The following is a 12595-nucleotide window of genomic DNA, read 5'->3' on the forward strand; positions in this document are numbered from 1 at the left end:
ATATATAATAAAGATCTTCAACCATGTGTCATTTTGACTAACAGCATTTCTTGTCATGTGTCACTCCGAGATGTCTTACAGGTCATCCGCCTGTTGCGAGTAAATTAGAAAAATTACTCACGCATGAAATACCTGGATTTGAACGAGGAGCTTGCGAACTGGATTGAGCCTCGTCGCATTTGGAGGGTGGCGGGTTCTATTTCATACCCTGGGCGCACATAAAAACAAATTAACATTCTTAAAATCGCTCATAGAAGATGCTCTTAACAGCTAAGATTAATAGTTATTGGCAAAACGAGGCCCAGAACTCTATGAATGTGCGTGTCTTGGAGAAGCGCTTTAATTGCACTCCTGAACAGCACAGCTCACTTCGCACACAAATCAAATCAGACACGCATCTGCGGCTTTTCTTTTGTCTGTTCTTCAAAATATAATCACACATTTTTGTGTCTAATTTCTTGTTATATATAACACCGAGAAGTCTTACAGGTCGCCCTCCACAGTGGCTGGTACATCAGCAAAATTACCCCCCACTGTGCATGATAAATCCTCATTTGGCGGGTATAAATTACAAACCTTGTTTACCAGGAGTAGGGTGTATGACAAATCAAAACCAAATCAAAACAGTGTCATTGACTTCAAGCTTGGCAATCACACCCACGCTTTTCATAAATTTTCAGGAAAATGATATATAGAAAGTTTTAAATGATCATGTGTTGGTGAATGCCACTTGAGCCACTTGATTTTGAACAAAGAGCCACTTGTGACTTGTGAGCCATAGGTTCCCGACCCCTGGTTTTAGGGCTTTCATTAGGGCAGAGAAACTAAACTCAAATTTGTCACTGAAATATTACCAAAATTCGAATTATATTAGATTTTTTTATTATTTCAGGTAGGGGGAAAAACCTTCTAGACATCTGATTTTTAAACTGAAGTTGTCTTCTGTGTCCCCAAGAGAGTGCAACGAATCAATATAGACCTATCAGCAGCCCCATGTCATAGCTATTGTTTATTGCAAAGAACATATCTTGATGTCAAAGACTGCAAGATCATGTAGATTTACACTCTACAATATCAGGAAGATAAGACCTTTCCTCTCTGTACATGCCACACAACTGCTCGTTCAGTCACTTGTCATAACTAGACTGGACTACTGTAATGCTCTCATTGCAGGTCTCCCTGCATGTGCAATTAGACCTCTGCAAATGATCCAGAATGCAGCAGCATGTCTGGTCTATAATGAACCTAAGAGAGCACAAGTTACACCACTCTTTGTCTCTCTCCACTGGCTGCCGGTTCATGCACGTACTAAATTCAAGGCCCTGATGCTGGCATACAAAACAGTCACTGGGTCTGCTCCAGCATACCTAAAAACATTTATGCAGAGCTACACACCCACTAGAAGCCTGCGGAACGTCATTGTCGCACCAAAACACTTTCCCGGACTTTCAGTTTCATCATACCATGTTGGTGGAATGACCTTCCCAACTCAATCCATGAAGCTGACTCACTCTCTATCTTCAAAAAACAGCTAAAAACACAAAAATCTGTTGCACTTCAATCTGTTTTGTATACTATTCTGATGATAGTGAAACTTTGTAATATGGCACGTTTCGTCCCACTGTCTCCTTAAGATGATTCGCTTATGTTTTCCTCTTTTGTAAGTCGCTTTGGATAAAAGCATCTGCCAAATGAATAAATGTAAATGTAAATTTTGTAAACAAAAGTGTGTAAAATTATAGTCAAAAGATTTAGCCAGTTCATATTCTCAAATATTAAGCAAAAAAAAAAAAAAGCTTCAATAGATGGTTCTATGTTATTTCGTTTTCCACAGTAGCCTATTCAATTGCCGTAGTACTACCACGGAGTCAAGCTTTATAATACCGGCGGTATCACAGTTTTTCATTAAATACAGTTGTATGTATACATATGCAGCGAGACGCTCATAAGAACAAGGCAAGGCATAGTCAAGACACAACTGCCAAAGACCTCCACCTAAGGGCCCGTTCACTCCGAACACGTCCATCTTTCTGTGAAAGCATGTGCTAGGCTAGACGGACGTATTTGACTGTTGCACCATGTCTAGCTGTTTTTTCAGCATCTCATGTAGAAGCAATGCATTTCTTAGATGCTGTATATTTAAAGAAGACCCGCGTTCTGTTTTAATCTTTGCACTAGGTTGATGGTGTAATTGGATATTGTGATTTATTTATTTTTTATATAAAAATATTGTGAACATATTTCTTGCATATCGCCCAGTCCAAGGAGGGAACAAAACAAATTCATTCACACACATTCAAAGTCTTAACTCTTCCGAAGCAGCTAAACTGGGTCCTGGGATAAAAGGTAATAAAACACCAACATTAAACCTGCAACAATCCACAATAAGTGATGTATTTGCCCAGACAATGAAATACCCGACCAGTAGCCTATGATGGAGAGAAGGCACGGATGAAGTAGGTTCTTTGCCAAAGAGGTGTTGCCCTTCACAACTGTTGAAAAGCCATCTTTCAAAAATTGGACAACACACATATTAATTAATTAATTTTTTGTTAAAATAAATACGAAATAAAGTTTGAAGTTTGAAATCAAGCTGTCTTGCGTTATTGTATAGGCTATTGCTTAACCCATAGTACCTCTTAGCATCCAACCAGTCCATTATTCGGTTTGACTGTGAACACTGCACCAGCGTGAAAATTATGATATCGTGGCAAGTCTACTTTCCACTGCATCTGTTTAAGCCCAAGAATGTGATCGGTCATCACATCAGTCATCGTCAGTGCTTAGCTCACATCCAAAATATGAATGCTCATTTTAGCATTTATGGAAGTATATTAATGACAAATGTCTTTGAAAAAAAAAAAAAAACACTAAATTGCACTAACTGAAAAATAAAAGCATTGCTTTAGCTGTGCTTGCATTTTTTGGGGATGCAATTTCATATGGTTGAATATTTAAGCTGTGAATATTTTACCTTGAAAACATTTTGCACAAAATTTCATCATAAAAAAAATGCATTAAAAAATATTCACCTTCCAAAATTCAGTTCCAAAATTGTTTTTTTTATGGTATTCCTGAAATGCCAGGATGTACAAGGTTGAATTTATAACCAAATTTTAGCCACTGAACTTTTAGAGGTGAATTTGCATAGAGAAATATAATTTTACCTGTTAAATAATAAAGATTTATTTAAAATTTTTGGGAGGAAATTAATTTTGGAAGGTGAATATTTATTATAGATTTTTTTATGATGAAATATTGTGCAAAATATTTTCAGTCAAAATATTCACAGCATAAATATACCACCATGTGAAATTGCATCCCCAAATAATGCAAGCACTGTTAACGCAACGCATATATTTTTTATTTAGAGCAATTCAGCATGCTTTTTGTTTCAAAGACATTTGTCATTAATATTCTTCCATAGGCATTCAAATGTAAAAAAAAAAAAAAAATTAATACAATTCAATTAATTTAAATTTGAATTTGAAAAATGTGCCCTTATAAAAATTAACCATGGCTTCACAAAAACTGCAGGAACAGTGACTGTAGTAACCATGTTTTAAAAGCATGTTGTAATAAGACTTTTTTTGATACTTTCTTCACTGTCACTCTGGTTTTTGCAAAAAACATTGTGAAATAAAAAAGGGATTCAGTTCGGTTATTAATTCAAACAAACATTATTCAATCCACTCCTTTAAGATGTTGTATGAACAGCACAATTCGACCGTGACACCTGTTAGTAATAGTACTGTATTAGCACATGTCTATCGCAAAAGAGGAAGGCAAGACATGAAAAACAGATCAATTATAATACCAGATTATTCCATTTGAATTATGTGTCCTCAAACTCAAATGGGTCTTTAGAAATGGCCTCAGCCAAAAAGCATGGCCTGTGTATTTCTCTTCTTATGGCCAATCTCCAAAAATAACTTTTTTTTTTTTTTTGTCAAGCAATGAGGATGCAACTTTTGTAGACTGGCCTAAATATTTGCAATGCCAAACAACATAGATGACCTTTGGTCAGGGCTACCTTGGCCACATTTAAACCACAGTGACTCTTGTTTACATCAGTGTGAAATGGCTGGCAGGAGAGATAAAGAGAGAGAGAGAGAGAGAGAGAGAGAGAGAGAGAGAAGGGGGGGGGGGTCATTTTAAAATTAAATACTAGAGAAGGCAGTTCTTCCTAACAAAGACATCTGGAGAATCTATACAGCTTGTAATTGAGATCATCCATCTGTCTAAGAGTAAGGCATCACTAGGCCTGTCACGATAATTACGTTATCGACTTATCGTTATCGCTATATGTATGTGACCTCTATCATTTTTGCTGACCTCGATATTGCCCATTGTGTTTACATGCGTGTTTGTTTACTTAAGAATGATGTCACCAACATTTTAGCCATTTGCTTCTCTCCTCTCGTCTGCTCTCTGTGTCGGAGGCAGGGCTCAGGCAGCTCCTCCACACACACAGAGCGGGCAGCGACAGGTGGAGATTATGTGTACCTCAAGGCTAATAGGTGTTTTAATAGGTGTTTTCCTGAAGACTGCATAAATCCAGCCAGAATGTTTGGAAGAATAAGTCCAAATGGACTTGGTTTCAAAGCTGCATTCCACAGCTCCGGTGTGGGAACATTTTGGCTTTAAGCCGAATGAGAATGGAGAGCCCGCGTTAACGAGCCGGTATGTCGACTTTGTTTAAAAACAGTGACAACAAAAAGTGGCAATACAACTGTGGAGCGGAGGGGTGTGGGGCCGGGTCGGAATATCGCGCACCCGGTCCCCAATCGGCCTGATGAGGCACGCGAGGGATAAAGGCAGCCTTTGACGATGGTTCGAGAGAGAGAGAATTACAGACATGTCCGTCATGTGTGTTTATGTTTGTCCTTTTGGTTTAAGTTTACATTAAAATATTATTTATGTTGACAAGCCGGTTCTCGCCTCCTCCTTGCGGACGGCGGTCTCCCTCGACCCCTCCGCGTCTCTGGGGACGGCAGGGCACTCCTCTGCCCCTGGCAGCGGCTCCCTCGCTCCAGGCAGTCAGGGTATCCCGTCCCCACTTGCCCCGCGGACGACGGCCGTTCCCCGCATCCAGGCGGTCGGGCTACTCCGTCACCCGGCAGATGGCAGCGGCGCTCCCCAGGGTGGATGGCAGTGTCGAGGACTCTGCGACGGGCATTCCACCTCCTTCCCGGCTTTCGGCACCAATGTAAAACAGTTAAAGGATGGGCAAGGAGGAGGCGAGAACCGGCTTGTCAACATAAATAATAATTTAATAAGAAACTTAAAACACAACATAAACAAACACACATGCGGACATGCCCGTAATTCTCTCTCTCTCGAACAATCGTCACCGGCCGCCTTTATCCCTCGCGTGCCTCATCAGGCCGATTGGGGACCGGGCGCGCGATATTCAGACCCGGCCCCGCCCCCCTCCGCTCCACAACAACTAACTTAAAAGCTTATCTAAAACATAACCATCCCATCCAGTTTTCCGAGCTGGGAACAAAAACCGCAGTTGGTGATGGAGAGGGTCCTTCCCGACATTTTTTTGACATTCCAATTCTAATGTCTGCATATTCTTAAGAATTAAAAGTTCATTGCTCTTTGAAAGGATGTCCTTGCAGTATTATGTTATCATATTATCATTATATCAGTGGCATAAAATGGTGTTAAAATGACAATAATATCGTTTATCACAATTATTTCTGGGACAATATATCGTCCAACAAAAGTAGTTATCATGACAGGCCTAGGCATCACACTGGACTAATGAGAAAGTAAAAGGATACGAGGCACGAAAAAAGCAAGCATTAGAGTGAATGAGCTGTGGTGCATCGGGTGTTGGCTTTGAATGGAAATGTCAGATACTAATGATCACAAATCTAAAGGATCAACCTTGTCAACCCTTCGGATAGCCTATGATGCTGTCAGCTGCCAGCTCAGTGAAAATCCAATTTTGCTGGATCTGCAGAAAACAAAGATTTTCATCTTTTCGTTCTAACGATTAGGGATTCCAGGGCTCAGCTGTGAAAAGCAACACAATTGACGGAGCTATAAAGGTAATTTGTAAGCACATCACTACACTGTGTGAATCATATTTGTCCAGAGGCAAACCTTAAAAAACCTTGCAGGGTTCCCACACCTTTTGACCAGTAAATATGCACGACTTTTCCAGTCACTCATGATCACATTTACATTTAACATGTATGCATTTAGCAGATTTCTACATTATCAAAATTATTTCATCGTTTATTTGACAACTTGTGTAAGTTGTGTAAAAATACATCATTTACAGTGCTATAAATATGTGTTTGCAAATACAACTCTGAAAATTTTAAGAAACCACTGCAAAATTATCAGTTTCTCTTGATTTACTATCTATAGGTATGTGTTCAAGTAAAATGAACAATTTTATTTTATTCTATAAAGTGCTGACAACATTTCTACCAAATTCCCAAAAAATGTTTTGTCATTTAGAGCATTTATTTTCAGAAAATGACAACTGGTCAAAAAGATGCTGTGTTTTCAGATCTCAATTTATGCAAAGACAATAATTCATATACATTTTTACACACAATAATAATAATAATGTTTTAACTTAGGAAGAGTTCAGAAACCAATATTTGGTTTAATTACCACTTGCATGCTTCTTGAAATGTTCTCCACCAGTCTTTCACATTGCCGTTGGGTGACATTATGCCACTCACAAAAATTCAAGCAGCTTGGCTTTGTTTGATGCCTTGTGGCCATCCGTCTCCCTCTTCTAGAGATTTGCAATAGGGTTCAGGTCTGGAGATTGGGCTGGCCATGACAGGGTCTTGATCCGGTGCTCCTCCTTCCACACATTGTTTGGCCTGGCTGTTTTGTGTGGAGCATTGTCCTGCTGGAAAAAACAATCCTCAGAATAGGGGAACATTGTCAGAGCAGAAGAAAGCAAGTTTTCTTCCAGGATAGCCTTTCCTTCACTAAGATAAATCTGCCCGATTCCAACCTTGCTGAAGCACCCCCAGATCATCACCGATCCTCCACCTGGCTGTCTAATGGTTAGACGGAGACCTGGAGAGGTCTCAGCCACAGTGTTTCCACAGTGTTTCGCATCCATTGTGAAATTTGGTGGAAGATCGGTGAAGATCTGGGGGTGCTTCAGTAAGGCTGGAATTGGGCAGATAAGTCTTTGTGAAGGACGCATGAATCAAGCCACGTACAAGGTTATCCTGGAAGAAAATTTCTTTTGCTCTGACAATGTTCACCAACTGTGAAGATTGTTTTATCCAGCAGGACAATGCTCCACACAAAACAGCCAGGTCAATCATGGTGTGAATGGAGGACAACCGGATCATGACCCTGTCATGGGCAGCCCAATCTCCAGACCTGAACCCCATTGAAAACCTCTGGAATATTATCAAGAGGAAGATGGATGGCCACAAGCCATCAAACAAAGCTAAGCTGCTTCAATTTTTCAGCCAGAAGTGGCATAAAGTCACCCAAAGGCAATGTGAAAGACTGGTAGAGAGCATGCCAAGATGTATGAAAGCTGTAATTGAAAGTCATTTTCTGAAAATAAATGCTCTAAATGACCATATTTTTAATTGGAATTTGGTAGAAATGTTGTCAGTACTTTAGAAATAGTAAATCCATAGAAACTGAGAATTTTGCAGTGGTCTCTTAATTTTTCCCAGAGCTGTATGTTTTTGTTTTTCCAAATCGGTGCACAAATAAAATGTATGCCTCTTGGCACAGACCATTTCACCTTCATCAAGTTAAAAGGGGCGACTGGGAAATTAACTGAAAAACAAACTCTATCAGCCCCACTGAAATGATAAAGCTGCAATGAGTATGAGCCATAAATCTTTAATTTCACAGCCATGCATATTTCCCTGCCATTACAGATGCACTGCCCACTGCCAGCAAAAGAGGGTGCTATTGCCCGAGATAACTTTTCTCTTGCCATCATCAACCGTATATTGCGTTAAATCGCAAAATAATGCTTGAGAAAAAATAATAGAAAGATGCAATTACAAGAATGTTAAAAAGACCGTCTTTACCCTCACTATATCCTCCACATTTAAAAAGAAATGCACGATTGTAGGAGCGTACATGACATGTGTCATCTTTCTCCTTGAAAGGGCAACGATCACCTTGAACTAGATCTGAGAGAAAACACATAGAGGGTAAAGGTGTTTGCATGAATGTGTGTGTAGCTCTGTGCAGTATCAAAACCGCTGACCTCAAATACACACGTGAGACATGCGGAGCGCGTGCGGGTGCGCTAGTGCGCGTGTGTTTTGAATTCAAATGTAGCAGCTAAATGCAGAGCAGATACCGCAGAATGCCAATAAACTTCTGCAGTTTCACGTTTAAGGCATAACGTGTTACCAACATCAGCTGTTGCGTCTCAAGTTTGTGTGCATCTATATTGCACGAGATTGCTTTTTAAAAATAGTGTTTCGTATAGATCAGAACACATAACACCAATGGAAAACTGTTACATGCAACATACCATATTTACTTCGGAGACCATGTCTATGCTGGCTATGTCTATATTCATTCCCACCGCCACCGGAGCTCCTGGTGGAGAAAACGAAATATGATTTAAAAGGATTGCGTGCACATTCACTTTTACCTTCAGGCTTAGACTGTGCCCAATTACACTACACCTCATTACTATTATATATGCTCTATATAAATATATAAAAAACCAACACCACACATTCACGTGGCATTGCGCATGAAATTGTTGATTTGTTACAACCACTGGAGATGAACACACAAATGCAACTGCACGACTGACAAATGAACAGTAAGACGTGTCCTTGTATCAATAACAGCTTGATTCGCATGTCTGCGTATGCATCAAATGTGTGCATGGTTGTAAAGCATGACGTTTCAATTACTGTCAAGATGCAACAAAAGTTGCACTGCAGATTTAATTGATCCCCAAGTTAAGATTCCCTCTCTCGGAAATGCTCGATTGGATAAAATGTCAAATAAACATGCGTTGATTTCTCTCATGCATTGACAAGCACGCCTGATTAGAGACTCTGGTGAATGAACAAGGTTTGCATGAGTAATTGGTCATGTTAATGCGCGCGACAGTACAAATATAAGAATTATGTGAATTTTACCCATACATTACCTCCAAAATCTGGCCTTAGCCGAATGTCGTATCCTTTCATGAGTCTGTCCACGGTGTCTTTGACCACTGGCATATTGCTCGGGTCTCTGCTACTGCAAAGCATATCATGATATACTGTTAAAATCTTCTTGCATTCAAAAAACACATTTTCTTGGGGGAAACAATCATAAAACGCTACCATACCTTTGCGCGCACGCCACAGTCACGATTAACGGACATAATAAGAGGATGTTCGGGGGTTTTCCGATACTCTCCATTGCAACAGTTCTGATGAGGTTTTGGATCTGATGATGAAGCCAGTGCACGTCCAACTTACTGGAGCCAGTGCAGTGAAGGCAATGAGCTGCGCATGCGCAAACGTAAGCTCGAGCTCAAAGAGCAGCTCTTGATGATGCTGGATGAGCTGTTTCCACTGCGGGGGGGAAATTAAAGGGACGACTGAATAAACCAAGTCGAGAAAAGGAGGCATCAGGTGATCTTTATGCAACATTTATACTTCTGGATGAGTCTGCATCCAACTGGACAGGTTAGTGAAGGGTCATGAACGTGACATGAATGGGTTTAATAATGAAACTAAACTTAAAATTTCTTAAAATATCAAACATGCATAAACTACATTCAAATTTTAATTCCAAAGTTATTAACCCTTGTGCATCCTTGTGGACATTTTTGGCTTTTTCAGTTTTGTTTTTTTGATAACTTTGTCTGTGTTGATGCTAACTGCATAACATTTTCCACAGGTGTGAATTTTTATTGGAATTTTAATATTTCACCCTATTTTCTTTAAAAAAATATTTTTTGCACTAGTTACACAAAATAATCCCTCTTAGCGTCGTTTTGGACAAAAATGGCACATTGAAACCCATTAAAACTGCGATTTTTAATCCCAGTGCCATTTAACTATAAAATTATGCAATCTTGTTTAACATGCTTTCATTATGTTGGCAAGGCTTCAAAATTTACATTTTAAATATTTTTTACCAGATCGTGCCATTTTTTCAGGTTTGGCATATCATCGCTTTTGTTGTTGTTTTCTGCTGTTTTTGGCTTATGCATATTATAGAGCCAAGATACATTATGAATATATAATTGTGTGAGTGTGTTGGTATGGATTTCAGAGTGTGGTTTGTATGTGTCTGAGGCTCTAATAATAAAAATAAAAAAAATTCTGTTTAGCATTTATTAAATTGAAAATAATTATAATTATTATATTTTTTATAAAAAACAACAGTGGCATTATGTAAACAAACCGGCGTTTAAAGTGTTAAAATTCTGAAAATAAATGAATGTTTGGTAATTATGATTAGAACTGATTCTGGTTAAAATATAAGTCAGTGAAAGTAGAAAAAATATTATTCTATAATATTTTTATGACACTTTTGACATGGCCATTTTTGTCCATTATGGACCTGAGTGGTAGCATTTTTTAAATCTGATACTGCATAAAAAATATGAAAGCATCAAAATGAATGTTGTTGTTAATCATTGACATATCCGAGGCTCTAATAATCAAAGAAAAAAAATTCTGCTTAGCATCTATTAAATTGAAAATAATTACTATTTTTCATTTTTTCCTAAAAAACAACAGTGGCATTATGTAAACAAACCAGCGTTTAAAGGGTTAAAATTCTAAAAATGAATGAATGTTTGGTCATTATGATTAGAGCTGATGCTGGTTAAAAAAAATTATGTCAGTGAAAGTGGAAAAAAATATAAATCTATAATATTTTTATGACAGTTTTTGGACATGGCCATTTTTGTCCATAATGAACCTATGTGTAACTTTTTTTAATTGATGCACAAGGGTTAACATTTTGATTAAGGGTTTAAAATGTAAAGAGCTATATTTATTCCTTAATATATTATTGTTAGAGAAAGATGGAAACATAATCAACATATTTAATTTAAAGACCCTATGAAATCACTTGAAATGCCGCTATCTTCACATTTCCTGAAACAGGAAGTTGAAGGGCTCGTCCATTTTTTAAACAGCCTTGAACCATGATTTGCTATTTGCTAGTCAGAGAGATTTTCATTTTCATTCTAGAGAGCATTTTATTGGACAAAACTTTAGATATGCCCCTCAGTGCTAGATAAGTAATATTTTTTCTTCCCAGAAGAGAATGACTCTTTGTGTTTACCTGCTAAAATATAGTTTTGTAAACTTTTAGGAGTACATGCATATAGATGGTCTTAAAAGCTAAAAGGCATTGAATAAAAGCTACAAAACTCTTATTTAGTTTTTATATGATTTAAAAATGACTTTCGGATTGTGTTTGGTGGATTGCATGAGACTTTGACATTATAAATTATGAAAAAAAATCCTAATTGGGCAACTTTGATGCATACATGTATTAATCAAGTTTAGAATGCAAATACAATTACAAATTGAAAGAAATTATCAAAATTTAAAGCATCAGTGTTGGGTGTAATTGGATTACAATGCAATTAGTTACTGTAATCGAATTACTTTTAGGCAGGAAAAAGTACACATTCACATTTATTCATTTGGCAGATGCTTTTATCCAAAGCAACTTACAAAAGAGGAAAATAGAACATAAGTGATTCATCTTAAGGAGACAGTAGTATGAAAAGTGCTGCATCACAAAGTTTCAATTGCATAAGAAAAATACTATCAAGACAGATTAGAGTGCAACAAGAAATATATATATACATATATATGTGTGTGTGTGTGTGTGTGTGTGTGTGTGTGTGTGTGTGTGTGTGTGTGTGTGTGTGTGTGTGTGTGTGTGTGTGTGTGTGTGTGTGTGTGTGTGTGTGTGTGTAAAAAAATGTTATGACTATGGTCAAGTGCTTATGGAAAAGAATGGTCGTTAGTCGCTTCGAAGACTGAGAGGGAGTCTGCTTCACGGATGGAGTTTGGATGATCGTTCCAACAATGAGGGACAGTGAAGCAAAATGTCCAGGAAAGTGATTTGGTACCTCTTTGTGCTGGTACGACAAGGCACCACTCATTTGCAGACTGGAGGCTTCAGGTGGGAAAGTTGCTCTGCAGGAATAATTTTAGGTAAGCTGAAACAGACCTAGCGACTGTTCAGTATGCCAGCATCAGAGACTTGAACTTGATACATGCAGCAACTGACAGCCAGTGTAGAGAGACAAGGAGTGGTGTAAAATGTGCTCTCTTGGGTTTGTTGAAGACGAGACATGCTGCTGCATGCTGTATCATTTACAGAGGTCTAATTGATAATAGAGCATGACAGTAATCCAGTCTAGATATGACAAGCGACCAGTGTTGGGTGTAATGCATTACTACTAATTAATTACTGTTATTAAAATACTTTTTCAATGAAAAAAGTGAAGTAAGGGATTACTCTTAATTTTTTAGTAATTTAATTAGTTACTTCTAATGTAATTGTGTTAAATACTGTACAGACTATAGAAAATATTCTACATAAAACAGCAGTGAATTTCAAATGGAAATTTAACATCAAA

The 12595-nt window shown here is 38.1% G+C and overlaps 1 protein-coding gene across 1 annotated transcript in view; it reads right to left on the bottom strand.

Annotated features, from left to right (window-relative positions):
- LOC127660064 (gamma-aminobutyric acid receptor subunit beta-2-like) overlaps nucleotides 1-9459 on the bottom strand; it is a 62029-nt gene extending 52570 nt beyond the window's left edge. The window contains exons 1-3 of the mRNA XM_052150129.1: nucleotides 9323-9459; nucleotides 9140-9231; nucleotides 8504-8571 (exon numbers count right to left, since the gene is read on the bottom strand). Of these exons, the coding sequence (XP_052006089.1) occupies nucleotides 8504-8571; nucleotides 9140-9231; nucleotides 9323-9396 (234 nt within the window). The 5' untranslated portion in view covers nucleotides 9397-9459. The remainder of the gene's footprint in view (nucleotides 1-8503; nucleotides 8572-9139; nucleotides 9232-9322) is intronic.
- Between the last annotated feature and the right edge of the window lie 3136 nt (nucleotides 9460-12595).

The sequence above is a fragment of the Xyrauchen texanus genome, chromosome 19 (assembly GCF_025860055.1).
Source record: "Xyrauchen texanus isolate HMW12.3.18 chromosome 19, RBS_HiC_50CHRs, whole genome shotgun sequence".
Taxonomy (NCBI): domain Eukaryota; kingdom Metazoa; phylum Chordata; class Actinopteri; order Cypriniformes; family Catostomidae; genus Xyrauchen; species Xyrauchen texanus.